At 35.9% G+C, this 20384-nt stretch overlaps 1 protein-coding gene across 1 annotated transcript; it reads left to right on the top strand.

Annotated features, from left to right (window-relative positions):
- Positions 1 to 595: 595 nt before the first annotated feature.
- LUM (lumican) lies at positions 596 to 8670 on the top strand. Its single transcript, XM_010008015.1, has 3 exons — positions 596 to 719; positions 3782 to 4678; positions 7766 to 8670. The coding sequence occupies exons 2-3, from the start codon at positions 3799 to 3801 to the stop codon at positions 7918 to 7920; spliced, it is 1035 nt and encodes a 344-aa protein (XP_010006317.1). The 5' UTR covers positions 596 to 719; positions 3782 to 3798; the 3' UTR covers positions 7921 to 8670.
- The last annotated feature ends 11714 nt before the right edge of the window (positions 8671 to 20384 follow it).

Genomic DNA, 20384 nt, shown 5'->3' with positions numbered 1-20384 from the left:
CTAGCAGTATAAAATAAGCTGGAAAATAAAAGTCTGTTGGCAATTTGTTTTACAATCTAAAATGTTTTGCCTCTAAAATGCAAATATTCCTCGTATAAGGCTGTGGCTCGTGGTCTAAGCTTTCTCAGGTTTATAAAACATTGATCATCCTCTCATCCCACAGGAATAACAGAAGGGTTGTCCTTGTACAAAATGTGGTATCCACCTGCACTTCATTAGAGAGCTGAATTTTTGTACATGCCACACCACAAGATGATCATGATGACATAGCAGCTTCACAGTACAGCGTGACTAGGGCTTTTTTTTTTTTTTTTTTTTTTTTTTTGTAACACAGAGGATCTGGCAGACTTTTACCTCCTGACACTGTTTACAGCATATATTGGTTGATACAGTCCCTTATTGCATCTGTTCTGGGAATTAAGGAAAGCAGCTTCAAGGCAGTAAGGTAAGTGCTGCTGCATGTTTTAACCGTAATGTTCAGCTCTTTAAATGTAGCTGTAATGGGAACGTGAAAACATGTCAGGGTAAGTTTGCCAATTTGTAAATTGAAGACAAATCAACAGTTGCTTATTTTTTTTTTTTTTTTTTTTTTCTCTCTTGTAACACAGAGGATCTGGCAGACTTTTACCTCCTGACACTGTTTACAGCATATATTGGTTGATACAGTCCCTTATTGCATCTGTTCTGGGAATTAAGGAAAGCAGCTTCAAGGCAGTAAGGTAAGTGCTGCTGCATGTTTTAACCGTAATGTTCAGCTCTTTAAATGTAGCTGTAATGGGAACGTGAAAACATGTCAGGGTAAGTTTGCCAATTTGTAAATTGAAGACAAATCAACAGTTGCTTAGAGGATTCACTTTCTCAGTTTCCTTAAAACAACCTCACATATTTTGTGCAGCAGTTTTGTACTTTTTTACAGTCTGTTTTGTGCTACTTCAAAAGCGTTGCTGTACAGTAGAAAGAAATTTGCAAGACTGTTCGCTGCTCCCTTATTCATTCATAATCTTTCACTATGACCTCCACAGATTCAATTTGTTAAATCATTTGTCTTCATTTTATATAAAGACAAGGTATCATAATATTTTAAATAGTTAATAAACTAAAAAATTAAATTAGATTAAAAATATATGTATTTTGAATTTTTTATTACATTTTAAAGCACATTTTAAAGCATATTTTACATATACTAGTGAAACTTATAAAAATCATAAATCTTTTGCAAACTGGGTAAGGTGCTATGATGCAGATTTAAAATATATTTATTGAAGGCTAATTGAATGATAAGCTTATATTTGTTTAGTTTCACAACAGGTTTAGAAATAAGGTAGCATAGACTAGCTTCAAAACAGTTTGAATAGTTTGTCCACTCCACTGTAGTAAGCATTTTTCCAAAATCATGGATTTGCCATTTAGTATTTTTTGGCAAGTTGCCTGAGCAATTTCATAAATATTTTCCCAGGTACTTTACAATATAACTGGTTAGAACAAACACAGGCAAGTAATTCAAGCATGTTTATCTTATCAGATAAACATCTAAGAAAGTATTCTGATTTTATCTTTTGGATTTGTATAGTTCAGTGTAACAAACAAGCATGTGTTAATGACCTATTTACCTTTTGCACTTCTGACAGAGAAATATTTAGATATGTGAATGAATAAAACAAGTGAACTACACTACATTTCTACTTAACTGTGCTATTTTATAGCCCACACGTGCTCATATGCCCTTGCACTACAGAATCATCACCTACATTTTACAATATTCTTTCTTACAATATTCTACATCTTACAATATTCAAAATAATTCAAAACTCTTGCTGCCTAACCTTTTTAATTACTTCCAGGGTTCTGCAAAGCAGTTAAACATTGTATACTAATTAAAAGAACTGTCAGCCTGTGAAATCGATAAAAAACTTAGCATTACATATAAAATTTGAAACCAAAAGAACAATAAAATTTGAATTTTGAGACTATAAACTGATTCAGATGTGTAAAAATGCCTCTGTAAAGCTGAATAATGTAGTTCAAGAAGTTAATTACACTCTATCTTATATTCTGTATAAAGAAGTAGGCATTCCCCCATCCTTAACGTTTAGCACATAAATTGGACCAGCTTTTGAGCTGAATAGTGTCACTGTGATGTCTTAGCTTTCAGAGAAGTTGTACTTATTTATACCACCAGGGGACTGAAGGTTGAGTTTGCATGGTCTTATGCAGTAATGAAGGACAAAGAAAATTATATTGATAAATCATATTTCAGTGACTGATCTATCCTATGGTTTGTAATTAGGCAAATGTGGTAAGACCAACACCATGGAAAATATATGTAATTGTCCTCCTTATTCAGGGGACAGCAGCTTAATATTTAGCAGAAGAATCTAGTAGATGATTTATTGGAGATAACATGAGAACATTTTTTTTTAGTCTCTATACTGTACTGCGTGAGATTAACCAGCCCTGCCCAGAGGTACTTTAGTTGAGATTATCAGCTGCCTAGAATGTGATGTGGCTTTTATCAACTTAATAAAAGTGAGGGAATTTAGGATTAGGGAACACTTTCAAGTATGGCCCTGCATTTTAACATTATGTGCTGTGTAACAGTGCCAACAGCCAGACTAACTTATCCTGTTGGAAGATTGCCCAGATCTGAGATCAATGTCTGGTAGTCTGTTAAGCAGGCTTCACATACTTTCTGAAATTACTTGAGAACAAGAATGTTCTAAAGATTTTCTTAATCATCTCATTCTCTGAACAGTAGCTGAGAATATCAAGCCTCACCTTTTACTGGTGAAAATCACAGCAAGGTCACTGACTTCAGTGATGCTAGATCAACTTTTCCAACACAACATCAAGTCAGGTAGTAAGAAATAAAAATCAATCTTCACAGATTCGCAGAAAGGTGTGCCTTTCTGCATTTAATATTTTAGCAACATGAGATTTCTCCTATTAGATCACAGAAAACATGACCAAGGATACACAATGTCATTTTGCAGTATGTGACCTGGAAGACCAACTATGTGAAACCGATGCTTTATTGATCTATTGATTTAGAATGATCAAACAATGTAACCAACACACATAGAGAATTCGCAAAAACATTGGCACTATCTGAAATTCAGTCATTTCAGATCCACTGTTGATCCATATTAGGTAGAATTTACTCCTGCACACATACGCAGTGCTGGATGTTTGATATTTCCATGAGAATACATTACATATATTTCTATTAGTTTGCTCTTTATGTGAATATGAAACTTCATGGAACATGTTTTACTGAACATGATCCATGAGAAGAAGATACTTCAAGCTTCAGGCATCTTAAAACCACACTGTACAGCAGTTCATTACCCACAGTTTGTCACTTCCCTGACTCTTTCAAATTTAAGTCAAATTGACATGTTATTTAGGTATAAGACAGTTCAGTATATTAGTAATGCTTGACGGAATTTAAGTGGCAGAACTGCCTCTGAAAATGGCCTTCAGCAAAAACAAAAACTCTTCTGTGCAAAGTGTAAAAATCTTTGAGTGTATCATCCTTCTTGTGACTCAATGAATGGATGCAAGAAGATATAAAGAATGTTTTGCTTTCAACAGCAGAATGGGACTGCAATTTTATAGTAGTAAAAATGCAATACTAATAAACTAATCTAATTTTTATTAATAGCTTTAAATAGGAAGATTAAATTAGTTTTTATTTCTAATCTTTATGTGGTAAAATTGCAAATATTGCTGAAAGAGAGAAAATGTTAAAGCTGTAACTTTTTTATCTCCTTTCACCATACAGGGACAAGACACGTTGCAATGATGACGTTAAACTCCTTACCTGTCTTTCTGTTATTGATCAGTGGCATTTTTTGCTATTATGAGTATGGTCCTGCAGATGATTATGGTTATGATCCTTTTGGACCCTCAGCAGCAGTCTGTGCCCCAGAATGTAATTGTCCTTTAAACTACCCTAGTGCCATGTATTGTGACAATCTTAAACTGAAAACAATTCCGATCGTACCAAGTGGAATAAAATACCTTTATCTTCGAAACAATATGATTGAGGGTATTGAAGAGAACACATTTGATAATGTAACAGATCTACAGTGGCTGATCCTAGATCACAATCATTTGGAAAATTCAAAAATTAAGGGAAGAGTCTTCTCTAAACTAAAGCATCTGAAGAAACTTCATATTAACTACAACAATTTGACTGAAGCTGTTGGACCACTCCCCAAAACTCTGGATGACCTGCAATTAAGTCACAACAAGATTACAAAAGTCACTCCCGGAGCACTTGAAGGGCTGGTGAATCTGACTGTCATTCATCTCCAGAACAACCAGCTGAAAGCAGAATCTATTTCTGGGGCTTTTAAAGGCCTGGAATCACTTTTGTATCTTGACTTAAGCTTCAACAGACTTACAAAGCTACCGACAGGACTCCCTCACTCCTTACTCATGCTGTATTTTGATAACAACCAGATCTCCAATATTCCCGATGAGTACTTCCAAGGTTTTAAAGCCCTGCAATATTTACGTTTATCCCACAATAAATTAACAGATGCTGGGATACCAGGCAATGTCTTCAATATAACATCACTGGTTGAGCTGGATCTCTCCTTCAATCAGCTGAAGAGCATTCCAACTGTCAGTGAGAACCTTGAAAACTTCTACCTCCAGGTCAACAAAATTAGCAGTGAGTTAAATTAAGTTTCATAAATATTTCCCACAGACACTGATGGTCAATGGGAGTATCTGAAAGGGTAGATCAACCAGTCTGACAAAAAGGTACTGATTAGACTCCTAGTACATTGACATTCCTCTTGACTGTTGTCCATATTAATTTTAAAAGACAGACATTTACTTGCTAACTACTCAAATTAAGCTTAAAAAGAGAACTTCCTGTTTTCATTCTAATCTAGGTATCATTGGTCAAATTCTTATCTCATGTAAATTGGAGTTAACTCCATAGAAGACAATGGATTTGTCTTACACAATTTAGGAAAAAGCAGTGTGAACAGTTTGATCAGTGTGCAAGATGTTCAGAATTCAGAAGTCAGCATAAAGAGACAGATACAAGCTGAGGATCTGACTCAGATCTCTGTAACCTTTCAGAAGGCTGCTAGTGAAAGTGCTGGAGGGAATGAGAGAGGGAGAAGACAAAAAATTCCTAAGGTATCCAGAACAAGGCATAGTTGAAAAGATAGAGTATCTGCTTTTTTCTCTTTACTCTCTTCTTTCATGCATTATCATTCCAAAGCCATCTAGAAATCCAAAGCAGTGCCCCTGATTTTTCTACATTCCCATTTCCCTCATGATCAGGTGTCAAGCTTGTCTCCATTCCATCAGGATTTGGAAAAATGTTCCTTCTGAAGTCAATAAATGTCACACCTTGCATGAGATCATAGAGGTTTGTATTGAGACAGGGCCTTTGCAAGGCTGTCCTAATCCTGGGGTGGGAAGAATGTGTTAGAGATCTGGAGAGGCCTCACCTTTATGTCAGAAAGCTCTCTAGTTGCACCTATCTCTATGATGGAGAGGCAGATATGTCAAACATAACAGTGTTCCTGCAGGAGAACTTAATCTTGCTAGCTACCATGAAGTAAACCATAAAACCCTCTCTTTCTGTTTGTCTGCTTGTATCTTTAAAGAGTTTAGGGTATCAGTGCTAGCTATTTCATACATAGCTAAATCCATACAGCTGTGCCTTCAAAGCCAAATATTTTAGAGCATATCTTATCAGACAGAGGGTAAGACCTTTCAAAATGTTTTGTATTTGCTATGCTTCACATTTTCCTCAATGTTAGAATTTTTTTTTTTCTTATTTCATCTTAGTTCCTTGATTTGGTGAAGTAAAACAGTGAGTTGATTTTTCCCATCTGAGGCACCAAATGCAGCAACCTGTAGAGCTCTATGAGATACCCTCTCCTTCCTAAAAGACCTGATCTGATCTCTAACCAATAAATTGAAACATGTCCATTATATTGAATGTAAGTTAGGTATCAGCTGTGTACTCCATCTACTGTACTTGATGCTTGTTGGATCTCCAAGTTAGCATAGGGCCATGGAAGATTTATAAAAGCCTTTGCTTTCTCATTACCTCAAACCTAAAATGTAACTTCTAAACTGAAAATTCTTATATATGTATTCTTACAAGTAGTAATTTAAATGTAGCATTCTCTGTTTAATAACAAGAGGAGAGGAGAGGAGGGGAGAGGAGAGGAGAAGGATAATGCATTTTCCTGATTTTATTTTTCCCCAGATATTTCAGATATTCAGCTATTTGTTAGAATATCAGAATTTCTTACTGCAACAGACACTGTTAATGAGAAATCATCCGTTCAGATGAAAATCCAGTTTTGCTTCAGTCCTTATTCTCTCAGTGTTGTTGGGAAAATTTGAATGCCACACTAGTGGCAAAATTTCAGGTACACTGCCTTTGAACCCTAATATTTTAAATTTAGGAAGCCATTTTAATATCTGGATGGGATCAGATCCTTCTCACTGCTGTTCAGTGGAAAGAAAATGGGCAACAAGCACAAACTCAAGCACAGACAGTTCCATCTGAACATGAGGAAAAACTTCTTTATTTTGAGAGTGACAGAGCAGCGGAACAGGTTGCCCACAGGGGCTGTGCAGTCACTTTCTCTGGAGGTACAAAACCCCATTTGGATGAGATCCTATACAACCTGCTGTAGGATAACCTGTTTAAGCAGTGGGGTTTGACTAAATGATCTCCAGAGGTCACTTCAAACCCTTACAATTCTGTGATTCTATGATTCTATGGCTAGATCTGCATCCAATTTCAAAGTGGCTTTGTCCTCATAAATAGTCAGCAGAGATGAGAAGTTTGGTAACACAAATACATTTTGAGGTTTGCATACATTAAGTTTGCATCCTCTGAGGAGTTAAGCATCTACCCATCTTGTATAAGCATACTCTGCAATCAAATATAGTATTGATGTTCAAAAGTAAAAATTGAACTCAAAGTGGAGAAAGGAAAGATACTCCCTCCACTTTCTTCCATACTACAACATGATGTAGGTCATCACATTTTCTTAGATGAGTTGAATAGTAATGCAGAAAAGATATATAAGATAGTATTTCCAAGAGTCCATAAATAACCAATGATTCTAAGTCAAAATGGCATCCAGTGTTAAGAACAGTACCTTGATTGCACAGAAATTATGAGACTTAGTCCTTTGCAATATAAAAGCAACTGAAGATATGAAATTTGTCTGCATAGCAGTGAATGAGTTTGTTGAAGGAGTCCCTTTAAAATATTCACTGTGTGAATTCAATTTATGTCAATAACCTGAAGATGAAAAGCTTTCTCAGGCTGATTGTTCAGCAGTGATGAAGCTTTCAATAGACTAATCCTATGTGTGTTTCAAAGGAAACACAGTGGTATGCAGGCAATATCAGGTGTAGTCACATCCATTCATTTTTGAGGATGGATCTTCTCTGCCTGACAAGTGTATGATGTAATTATGTGTGCTAATGTATACTGACCACAGAATTTCTCTGCTTCATGTAATTTATTGCTTACAGTAAATATGGCTCATAAGATACAAGACAGTTTTCCATTCAAAAACTGTCTCGTGTTATGTGAACCAAATAATACTTCAACTAAATAAATATGATAATGATATATAAATTACAATAAATATACATAATTTTATAAATATATTTTTTTACATCTATACCTGCCTTCTAATCTCGTCCCCAACCTCAGCCCCAAGTGTCACTTTGCTTTCTCTTATTCATGTTCCCTTTGTTTCAGAGTTCCCATTGAGCAGCTTCTGCAAGGTTGTTGGGCCAATGACCTATTCCAAGATCACACATCTGCGTCTGGATGGAAACAACCTCACCCGGGCTGATCTGCCGCAGGAGATGTACAACTGCCTTCGGGTAGCTGCTGAGATTTCACTGGAATGAGATACCTGGGAGGATCCAGTTCCCTTCTAAGGGCAGTAACTACAAGAATAACATCATGATAGCTTTCTAAAGTTAGGATATACCTTTTAAAAAGTGTCAGTCTGCATATTACCCATTCTGTTTGTTAATATTTAGCATACACTTGGCAACCTTAAGGAAATGTGTATATTTCTACAAATCATTGTAATCAGAAAGCAAAGGAATGGCCAAATGTGGTGCAAAATATGCCTTCATCTGGCTGGCTAGATAAATTGATGAAAATCATTCCGTTTAGTAGAAATCTATGTCCATGCATGCCATACACGGCAGCTGGTACGAGACCTACATGGATGTTAGGTGGGTTTCATCAGAGTGCTGAGCAGGAAGGTTTAGCCTGTGTAAATACAAGGTGCCTCTCCAACCAATCCAGGTTTCTTAATTATTCACATCTTTTTCATATTGTTATCCATTACAACAACAAAAAATGATTTAACAATCTAAGAAAAAAAATTAAATGTATGAAAATGTGTTTTCAGAGACCATGACATTTTTAAATGAATATTTGAAAGAAAACAGGGAAACTTTTTTCAGGTTAAAAAAATTGTTTACTATTATTTTTGTCATATTTTCATGTAAACTTTCATGATAAGATTTTTATCCATTGCTGGTATAGTTTTTACTGCCACATAAGTCATATATACAAGTATTTTTATTCAATTAATTGCATGTTACTTTTAACCACATTGTAGAAAATAAAACATAGCAAATAGTGGGTTTTGTGTTCATTGTCAACTATGTTTCAGTCTTCTATAAATTGAAATAAACCCTTCGGGTCAAGATATAATAATCTAATCTATTCTATTATTAAAATTTATTGTGAGGTTAAATAAACTGTTTTCTCTACTTTCAAGTTTCAATATGTTTGTAAAGATATAATTTAACATACTCCATTGCACTATTGTTGTCCATTAAGTTGATGTCTTATGGAGTTTTTTTGTATGGGAGTCACAGCACCATGAAATATGGTAAATTAATTTCTCAGCGTTGTCAAAATAACAATTAAATCTCTTGGAAGCCACAGGCAATGAGTAGAATGCAGCCCTAGTTACTCACAGCAGAGAGGTAGTAGTATACTCTATCTGGGAATGAATAGTCCAAATATGTCCAAATATTGCATCCTGGAATATAGGATGTGTTAGTAATTTAGAGCCATAAATGGCTTGCTTGTAAACACACGTCATCCCACAGGTAATATTTTCTTTTCGACTACTTGACTAGGAAACACTGAAAGAGAAACTCTTACAGTTTCTGTAGCAAAAGCAGAAACTATCACCTCTGAAAAAAATCCAACAAAACCCCACACCAAACCCTTTAGTTGGCAAATCGCCAATTCCAGATGTTCAGAATCAATACAAATTCCCAAAGAAACCTGGGACCAAGGCAAAAGGACTGATGCAGTGGACAATAAAAATATTCCCTTCCTAATTTTGGAATTCATAAGTGTAACTGTTGTTTTTTTTTTATCCTCATACAGGAGGGTTTGAAAGTAACCTTGTTACAAGTAAGCTAGAATTTTTGTAGAATGAAGTCTAAAGCTGGGGCTTTCTGAACACATCAGAGTGGGAATCACTACAGAATAGCTATGCATTCCAGGAGAAGAAGAAAGAAATGCATGCAAAGAAACCCCAAATAACAGAAAAAAATATGGGAAACAACATTAAACCATTTCTTGAAGATTTTAGCCCTACTGACCCCTTCACTGGAAAATAAACTAAACACTAAGACTTCTAGTCTGCTACCTAGATGTTTCACCACACAGCTGTGATGTAACAAACACGACAGAAATGTATTATGTTCAGTTTCTTTCAGCAAACCAGTTACCTTTATGCAGAGTAACAGTTTGCTCTTCACACTATCTCTGAAAAAAAACAAATGAAACAGAACACGAACTTCTGTTAAAAGAGAAATGGGGCACTGTACTTCCTTGCAGAAGCACAGTTTTCTGCTTTTGCATTAATGATTTAAGCTAAATAAGTCCCTAATCTCAAGGTATCTTACAGAAACAATAAGGCAACAGTACACATATACCTTAATTCTCAGTTAATGAAACCTACATCAATGGTTTTCTAGGTACTAGGCAGAAACTTAGGTAGTTGGCAATCCTTAGAGGTGGAGCCTTGGAAAATGAATCACCACAGGTTGTAATTTTTGTCCTTCCTGGAAGGGAAGGTGATGGATCTTGCCTATAAAGCCCTCAGCATTCTAAGTACTGAAAAACATGATACATACATCCTTACTCTGGCCTAACCTGATATCATATTATAAAATACTTACAGGTGCTTATGCGTGCATGTTGTTTAAAAGTAGGCAGACACAAGCAGATAATAGCACAGCTACAGTAGTGTAGAGAGAGTTAAGTGAGTAAACCAACCTGAAATAAAGTGTTTAGGGCTACATAATTTGCAGCCTACAGTATAGCTATTCAATTTACCTTTAATATGTGGCCCAGCTTCTTTCAGGACAAAATGGGTAAATTTGTCATGACACTTTCATGTGAAGCTTTATTTGGAATAATTTTAAAAAATCAAGATTATTTGGAAATACATGAATTTGAAAGCAGACATTAAAAATTTTGCTACTAATGTCACAAAAAAAGCAGTATTACAATGACAATATACAAAATCAACAGACAAAAACTTTATTCATGAAATTTCAGGAACTAGTCTGCAAGTATGTTGCACAGCCATTCACAAAGACAAAGTCAACTTTCAAATAAAAAAGTATTGTCTGATTTAAAAAACATTTTTCATAATAAATTAAATTACAGAAGTTCCCTAGAAGGAAAAGGCAGTAACTCACAAGAATTTATGGATATACAATGGAACCATAAAACCTACATGCTCTCTAGTACTTTATATAGCCAGCATTGTCAGTGAATCAAGAAAGGAGTGAGCAGTGATTGACTACTGCTGTCCTTCTGGTGCAAGAAACATGACATGATCCACAAACCTTCAGTTTTTCCTAAAGGGAATAAATAGCTAGTTGCAGAGCATAAAGCAAATTAGCTGGAAAAATGGGAACAAGAAGGCAAAACATTGTTAAGTTAGTATGAATTGCTATATGTACAGCTGCAGCAAGCATTGACTGAAGACAGTGGAGAACGTGATGTTATAAAGCAAAATGAAGTTCTCTGCAGAGCCACTAAGACAGAAGGCTGCAAAGAGAACTTCAGCTTTCTCCTTTCCAGACTCTGCCAAGTTACTTCCCTTAATGTCTCTGGATATACTATATGCCTCAGTTCCATGATTTATTGCAGTCTTCCACTGCCAAAAAGAGCACTATACAAAAATAAGTCAGATTCAACAGTGCACAATGAAAAGACACAGGCAAAAGAAATTCCAAACTAGAGAAATTAAGGTTAAAAAAAAACAAACCACAACCGTCACAAAGAGAATGTAAAGCACTGACACAGATTGCCCAAGGGGGCTGTGGACTCTCCAACCTTAGAGATTTTCAGAACTTGAATGGGGAATGCCTTGAGGAACAGATCCAGTTTTGTCATTAGCCTTAATTTTAGGAGATGAACTAAGCAACCTTCAGATGTTCCTTAAAGCTTATTTATAATTTCTGTGAATCTGTGGTTCTAAGAATACTCATAACCAGTGGGGGACAATATCAATTTTAATGACCAGCTCTACAGCCAAAGAGTTTTGCATTAAATTCACAGAGAAAATTTAATTTTTCAGGTTCCACTCCATAAGTCAGACTCCCATGATACTCACAAAATCATAACTCAGCTAACATTTGGATATAGATTTCACGGGTAAAAGCTGTGGAAACTTTCCTTCAATGTCCAGATGTCTGCAGCTGGCTTGTGCAAGCCTGCTCCCATTTTGACACTTGTGAACCACTGAGTGATGGCTGTGAAGTCAAGAGATCCATCCCATCCAACTCTCCTATGTGCGACAGGACTGGTAAACTTGCTTAGATGTCTACACAAAATAAGGGAAACAGTCTACGAGCTACCATCCCAGTGGACAGAGTGCTCATGGAGGACATTTTTTATCTGAACATTTTTGCAGATTTAGATATTGGATAAGAGTTTCTCAGTGTGTAAGAAAATACCTTAATCAGCAGGCCTTATAGGTTTTATGAATAAATAAATATCTTAGATCTTTTCTATTTAGTGTGGTTCAACTTTAGTTAACACAGACAAACAAAAGGAGACTCATCTTGAATGTAGGAATGTCAGGTTGAAGTACCTGGCAAATAGTCACTTAATTATACAAAGCAAGGAAGCCTTAAAAGAAGGGGCTGAGCACTTTCAATCACACTATACTCTGCAGCTCCTGAAGTAAAGTTGTGGTTGTGGGCTAGACAGGAAATGTTTGTGTCCATATCTGGAACCCCAAGATAGATCCCACAAGTCCTCTCTGAGACATGACCTGTCTGAAGTGTCCAGTTCAAGCATGTTCAGAGGTGAATCTGAGTTGCTTAAGGCTGTGCTCACTGAATCACATAAATCCTTTTCCCTGAAAATTTCTGTTTGGGTACTTCCATTTATCCTCAGTTTTGTAGCTTTTGCAGACCCTTAAGGTTCTAGCTGGTATGTTTTGAATTTTTTTCCAGCATCTGTATCACTCTGATAAGATATATGAAGGTATTGGGCATATAACCAGGAGCTAAGGATTTCAGTGGACAGCAGTATATGAGAAAAATTTTGCTTTGCTAGTCTTTGGTGTTATAAACCATGATTCTTTGTGGGTGCAACCCACAAAAAGCGGGTTTTTTTTTGAGAGAGTTATGTTTCTTTTCAGAATTTGAAATCTTAATCTGCAGGTCAGACAACACAGCATTTTTTAAAGTCTTGATTACCTGAATAATTATTATTTAAGTATAATCCCCCTTATGCAGTACTGTCGCGAGCCAGCAGCCTCTAGCCTCTGTGGGGAAGAAGAACTGTTTCCCGCAAGAACCTCTGTGGAACAGCACACCTTTTTATTCTGAAATTGTAGACAAAGGAGGAAAAATGTCTTAGTCAGAAGGCAGTGAAGAAATGAGGCAAATGTGTGAAAGGAGACACCTTTTTTATAGTCCAGATGACAGTGTAGAAGCACAGGGATTTGGTCAAATACACTTGACTTCAAAACAAGTGGAAAGTTTTATTTTGAAAAAATGTATTATTATTCTGACAAAAGAGTGCAAATCAAACCCACTTCACATGGAAAGATACATAGGATCATAGAGGTTTTTGTTCCCTCCAATAAAGCAAAAAGTGACATTTTGAACAACAGTTTGTAAATCCATTGTTATGAGATTCTTAAAAATATCTTAAAATGTTCATGAAAAAAATCCCTCATTGTTTAAAACAGTTTGTAAGTGCTACCCGTACCTTTTGTCAGAGCTGGTTATAACAGTTAAACATCATAAGACCATTCTCATTAACATACAGGTCAGGTCTTTATACTTGCAGAGAGATCCTTACTATTGTATATCAGCACCAAAGGTGGGAAAAAACAAAACAAAACAAATATTTTCTCAGAATCAGAACCTAGAGATGTTTTCTTTTTTTTTATTCCCTAAGGGACAGCCATGAACACTGGTGAGAGAAAACAAGCTATGTTTAGGATACCAAAGTGAATTATAGCACCTTCTTTACCAGAAAACATAACTAGGTGCTTAACAGTACAAAATTTCCTGATTGTAGGCTTCTTTCCTTCAAGAGACTCCCAAAACCTCACGCTTCTCATATCCCTTGAGGACCTGCTTGCCAGGTCCACCTTGTAGTCCACCTCTGGGCACAGCTGCACTGATTGCAAGGCAGGTAATACACTTTCTTATTAGACAGCTGGACTCCTCCCTCAGCCTGATGCACCAGCACTCAGAAGAGAAAGACAGTACTGTACCATTGACCTGGAGAGTTTCCATGCTAGTATGGAGGTTGCTGCCCCTGTTACCTTTCCTGCTGTAGCTCAGTCAGTTCTTGTATTACTCCATTAGCACAAGGGTTTATGGCTACAGAGGTGACTGAGTTCATGTGTAGCCTTTGGACCTGGAAAGAGAAAGGGCTGTTAGGCTTAATTATTTGGGAAGCTGTGCCATGCAAAAGAGCATTTTCGTCTTTATGTCTTGTCTCCTAGCATGGGGTAAAGTGTACAAGACAGCAGTGTTATCTGGTCAATCTGACTAGAGCACCTATTCCAAAAAGAACAAAGGCACTTTGGAATATATTGAATAATAACTGTAATGTTTATATTTATATATATATGTATAAATGTAATATTTCTATTGAAGAGAATGCTTTTTTCAAAATATGTGTAAGACTTCAGAGAGAAGAACTGGAAGTCTTTAGAAATTTTATAGCTTATAAATAAATTTAATAATAATCTGTTCTCAAGATAAACAAGGCCAAGTGCTGTCTTACAAAATTCCTATTTTCATCAACTTTCCAGTATCTCATCATGTGCATCTGCCATCCATCTTGCTCTGCAGGCTGGTTTCCAAAATAGCTGAACAAATGTCTCCTGAGCTTCACATTTAGACTTCATTATGACCATTTTGCTACCAAAAAAATAAGCAGTAAGACTAATAAGTTACCAAAATTATGTACAATATCACATTGACTTAAAGAATAATTTTTTATTCCAGGTATAAAAATGAGATGTTTTTATTCAGATTCCTAATTTGGGTAAGAAAAGGTATCCACTGCAGTATTTTCATTCCCACCTTAAATTCAAAAGGACGACAGGTGTATTGCTCCTAGTGAAAACCACAGCCCTGAGATGAGGTGTATATTATGCACAGAGTGCAGAAAGGAGCTAGGTATTTTCCTCTGGGACTCACAGCAGCCAGCTTGATGAGTCAGGAATCATCTAAGATAAGAGCAGGCAAGGCTGGAACACAGCTCTGACTGTTCAGGGCCTCTGGAGTGCTGAGTGGAGCTTAGATAGGGATATATGCATGAACTCTCCCTGGAACTGGGTTGCAGAGATACCTTCAAAGTAAAAGGTGATGTCAACTAACACCAGTGTGCTGGGTGTTGAGGACTTTCATCTATAGTACAAAGACTTATTTTCAACATGTTCTATCCAAAAGGATAATTAGTGACTGGAGTATTTATGGTGAGTACGCCTCTAGCTTCAAGTCAGGACTTGAAGAAAATTTGAGTGCTTTGGCAAATGCCAACCCTCAAAAAATTATGACCAACGTGATAGTTTAAGGAAAAAAAATCACATATGCTAATGTTTAATTCCAGTATTTCCCAAGAGTATCTGTATTAAAAATTGGATAACAAAATACTACAATTAATGGAAAATTAAATGAGGGCTGGGTTTTCATATAGCTTATGCCATTTGGCTTTTCTTTTTAAATGTTAAAAAAACACCCGAGTCTTGAATTTCTAATCTGGCAGAATCACTATAGCAGAGCTTTATTATAAGGAGAACAAAATATTTTTTATCATTAATTTGTGGGAGTCCTCTTTAATGAAACCCTTCTAATTTATTTTAGCGGACAGACCTTTCTGGAAGTTGAAGCTTCTCAGAATTTACCATCCTATTGTGGAAATCTGAAATGAAGGCAAATTCAAATATTTTTGGGCTTCTTTAACAACAGAATAAAATAACAAAAGTAACACTAACATTTCACAGCTTATTTTCATTATCTTTATGCTATTTTACAATATCTAATCCATTATGATCTACTTTTCAAATCGCAGATTTATAAAATGGGCATCCAATGAGTAACCCATGTTTTAATTTGCCTGGAATTATTAATAATCTAAATAGTCACATGCAGGCCCAAGAACTCAACATATGTGTGTAATTGAAAAATGGATGTTAGATATTTAATTTCAAATACATTTAGCATATATTTTTGCACATCTAGCATTTCAGGAATTGGGTTTCTGGGTACTAGAGATTTTGTTTCAGTGCTGAAATTTTTGAAAGTATAAAAACAAATTAAGGTAAGAGATTGAGAGCCACATTTACATAGTATGTAAACTAAACCTAGCAAGCCAAGATAAATACCAGATCTTGGCATTGTGTCATGGAACCTTTATGGTGTCACTGTTGTAAAGAGCTCAAAATAGAGAGAGAAATGGAACAGACAGCCAAAGAATTCCTTAATGAAGCATATTCAGGAGAGCACTATATTTCCCATAAAAGCTGAACCCTTTTCCATAGTTACTGTGTTCTGAAATGTGTGGCTCTTGAAGGATCTCTAAGCTGAGCTATTCAGTTCTTACTGTGGTTCTAGCAAGGGAGAGAAGATGTGCAGGTGACATTTACATTTCACAAATAAAGCCAGCCCAACACTTACATGATTCCTTTAAACAATGTCTCCTAACGTGAAAACTCCACAGGTAAACTACCTGTATTTTAGCTGCCTGCGTATGCAGTGAAACGTCTATTTAAATAAGAGATGCAATTTCTCCCTCTGAGGGATCTAGGCAAGCAGTTCTAGGCTTCAAGGAGAGATGCAGATCTCCTCCTCCTAAGTCTGGGTTTTTTGTTGGGTTTTTTGTTTGTTTGTTTCTTTTTCACCAGGAATGATTTAGAGTAAAATGCATCTGTAGGAACAGGGTCTGGAGCATCTGTGCTAGACCTTTTGATCTGCCTGTGCTGTCCTTTGGACTAGCTTGAAGGGCTCACTCATCTGCTTCATTTTAGACTCTTGGTCTTGCTGACATTTTGTGGCTTCTTTTTAAGTGGAGTAGTAGATATTATTAATTGGCATATATCACTGGTGATCAGAGAGCTGTTTGGAAATAGACATTTTTTCTTTGTGATTCTGAGGAAAACTCATGAGTTTCCTACTCTCTGTTTAAAGCAACAATGCAAAAAAGAGATAGAGAACAACAGTACACACAAATCTTCAGAAATGAAAGAGGCAAAGCGAACTATGGGTAAATGCAACCACCTGCCTTAAGTGGTCTGCACGGTTGTCTGGAGCTAGGAATAGAGTGTATAAGGAAGGTTGCATAAACTGGACTTACTCTCTTCAGGTTTTGAAGCATAACATTTTCTCTAGTCAACATGAAGGAAATTTAAAAGCATGTTTCATATAAACTGATTGTTCCTTGGAGAAAGACAGATATCATTTTAGTAAAGTAGTAGCACCCAAATTAGGTACACTGGATTGCAAGTTTTCCTAAATGGAGCAACTCACAATGTTAGTGAATTAGGTCTGCTCACAGTATACTCCTGGGTTTGCTGGTGATGAACTATACACATGCTTGGTGTTTAACAGACCTGGCTTCATATTAAATCTGAGACATATGGCAGCCATTACTAAAAGAAAGCAATGCATTTTTTCACTGTCAGCAGCTTGATGCTAAAACAGAACAACAGTTCTTGCAGCACTCCCAGTTGTCCATATGTCCTCTCAATGGGTTTTTTTGGTCTATATTTTAAGCTTTTCTAGTCTTTCTCAAGCTGTGGGCTGTTCTAGTCTTAAACGTATATCACTCTGTTCAAGGAGATGTTACCACCCTCTGCAGATGTTAGTTCTTCTCACTTTTTAATTTTCTTTTAATACAGATACTCTTATTGAATTGATTGAAAATGTGGATTGCCAGGAGACCTGTGGAGCAAAAATCCTGTAATAGCTTGAGACATCTTCCTCAAATTAGAGTAGTCCCAACAGTATCTTTTAAAAGGTCTCAAAAATTCACAGTGGGCATTACAGTATTTTTACTGTAATAATTTTTCCACTTCCTTTTATTGCCATGTAAATACCTTGCATTCTATTACTTTTTGGGAGGCTGTTCATGATCTCAGGAGTAGTTTGCGTTTCACTGATATTTGTCTCTGATTGCTCAGTTTCACAAGTTAAAGATGACCACATTAACACAAAATTCTTAGCCCCCTTTTACTGAACATAGCGCCCTGGAAAATGTACTAGGATGGATAGTCAAAACAAAAACCCTCCTAAACCATTAGTAATTTTAAAAATTTTTGGCCCTGATCTTTTATTCGTCTGTAAAACTTTATCACCATATATTGTACCCTTTAAATAATAAATAGTAACACCAGATGATGGAGGACTGAACAAAATAAATGCATGATGGAGGATATGTGTGTAATCCTGAAGGTTCCATGGAAAACAGGCCTTCCTGCAAAGTCTGCTTGGGCACCCAAGCAATGACTTGTTCATACACAGATCTTTCCAAATTGTTCGAGTGCATGTGGGAATACGTATCATAGTCATCTCACAGTTTCCTCCAGATTTTTAGGATCTTTCTTGTAATTTTCGTCCTGCTCTTTGTTTGGATCAGAAGAAATTAAAATTCACATTATTAAGAAAGTCTTAGAGAATGTTTTTGCTGTTTTCTCTCCTAGTGAAGAACTGCTTCTTTGAACAGACTGGCAGAATATGCAATTGATAAGGATCTAATACCTGGCCTCCAGATCCACAAAGAGCAGACTGATTTGCCTCTCCCTTCCTTGCTCAACAACATTTTATAGAAATAGTCCCACTGCCTGTCACAATGTAACCAAGTCCCTTTGTCAGTGATTGCTGTGATAACATAACAAACATCTGTAGATGATTGGAGGTTAAAGGATAAATTCAGAATCCCATGAAGCATAAGATAAATCAAGATTTCTTTTTTTGTTAGATGCGCAACACCTGTAAAGTTGCACTTAAGTGTGTCACATCAGGTATCTGCCACCAGGACTCACTATTTTGAACCCTTCAGTATAACAGTTGTGAAGGTTCTGAAATCTTCTGTAATGGTAAACAGACCCCAGTGCCTCCATATCATCTCTACATAGTCTGTGAAGATTTAGCATAAGAGCAAACCAGTTTTACATTGACGTGTCTGGCTTATATCTTACAGATGCACTGTTCATGGTGAAGCTTCTTGAATTTGCTCACAACTGAATACACAACTATTTCCACCTCATACAACCCTGCGTCTGTCTCTACCCACCTCTCTCTGATGAACTCCACCTGATAGAATTCCTTGTTGTTAATATGTGGTGCTATGTCTGCTGTGGGAGGTCAAAGGAAACATTTTAAGGCCTAGGTGTTTAAGGTGACACACATAATGAAAATATGAATACATTACATCTGATTTTTGTGCTTATATTGAGTACATCTGATTAAAGCTGGTACCTTTATTTTTAAGGTAGGTGTAAATTAATTCCATCTATGTTGAACTTTTGAAGTATTCAGCTAAGAATGCATGAAGGAATCAATTTTATACAAGGTTTATAAGAACACCCTAGTAATCTCTAAGAGATGTCGAGAGGTCTGGAATTCTAGTAGAGTGAAACACTGACGCACATTTTATTTTTAAGCACATAATTAAGCCACTAAAACTTAGTGGTAGTTTGGATGTATTTCTTCCTAAATAAAAAAACCAAGGTAGTAAAAACATATACTTAGGAAAAAAATGTTATCACATGTTTAACATTAGCCTTGCTGAAGTCAGTGGAAGCTGCTCATGTACTTCAGAGTTGTTTTCCTTTTTTTAATTACTTATCTTTTCTGTCTACTGTATTTTTAAAATTCATTTGAGACATTCTTAGTTTAAGAAGTAAAGTATTAAACATTATCAAATAAGTCGTTACAACTTTTATGGTTAAAATAAATTAGATTAAACTGAATAGAAGGTATAAATAATTTTTATAACTAATTTGAATTTATAAAATTTACCAGGATATATTTTGTTTTCAGTATTTTCATTAGCTTTTTTCTTACAAACACTTATGCCATTGTTCTGGCTTAAAGCATGGTTAGTATTCCTGATATTAAGTTGTTACTTTAAGTTTGGACTAAAAGAGAAAACTAAAATCCTCCAAAATACTTAATGTGAGAAATATGTGTCTATGCCCTGGATAGCAAGTTGTCTGGAAAGAGTTCACTTTAGATCAATGATTAAACAAGACAATTAATTGGTGCTTTGATAATTAAAACCAGACCTCACTGCAGGAGGCACTGGAGAGTACGACAGTTTTGTAAAAACATATGTAAATGTCTCTCTGAACAAAAAAGAAAAGGCATGGTTTAATCTTTAAAGAAATGAAAATATGTTAATGGAAAATTCTTAGCAAATGCTTTATCTTTCTTCTCCTAATCAAGAATTAGGTCTTTAAATGGCATGGCAGCATCTGCATTTGATAGAAATCAAATAAAATACTTCCGTAGGAACAGATGGCACTGTTTTTAATTCTTTGTGGCCAGTTCAGGTATTATGAGAATGACTTATGATGTAAGTGAGCTTTGCGTGTAAAGAATCTTCTGACAAAAAAAATTGAATAAAGGTATATTTTTTCACTTGTATCATCTAGACCAGCTCCTCTCATCTGCAAAAACATAAAAACCAAATGCCTTCAGTTCTGTGGCTGTTTGATATTAAAATCAGGATTTCCTCTCTTTTCCTGCCTAGGTGCTGAGGTGCCTTAGTTATTTTAGGGGTTAAAAGCTGTAGCCACTGATGCGTATATATTAGGCTGTATTCACAGAACAGGCTTGTA

The sequence above is a fragment of the Chaetura pelagica genome, unplaced genomic scaffold (genome assembly GCF_000747805.2).
Source record: "Chaetura pelagica isolate M959 unplaced genomic scaffold, ChaPel_1.0 scaffold50, whole genome shotgun sequence".
Classification (NCBI taxonomy): Eukaryota; Metazoa; Chordata; class Aves; order Apodiformes; family Apodidae; genus Chaetura; species Chaetura pelagica.
This window is presented reverse-complemented; position numbering and strand designations above follow the sequence as displayed.

Excerpts from the sequence above, each read along its gene's own strand:
- LUM (XM_010008015.1), top strand. The coding sequence starts at position 3,799 with ATGATGACGTTAAACTCCTTACCTGTCTTTCTGTTATTGATCAGTGGC. Across the intron at positions 4,679-7,765 it reads CCAGGTCAACAAAATTAGCA|AGTTCCCATTGAGCAGCTTC; the intron begins GTGAGTTAAATT and ends CCTTTGTTTCAG.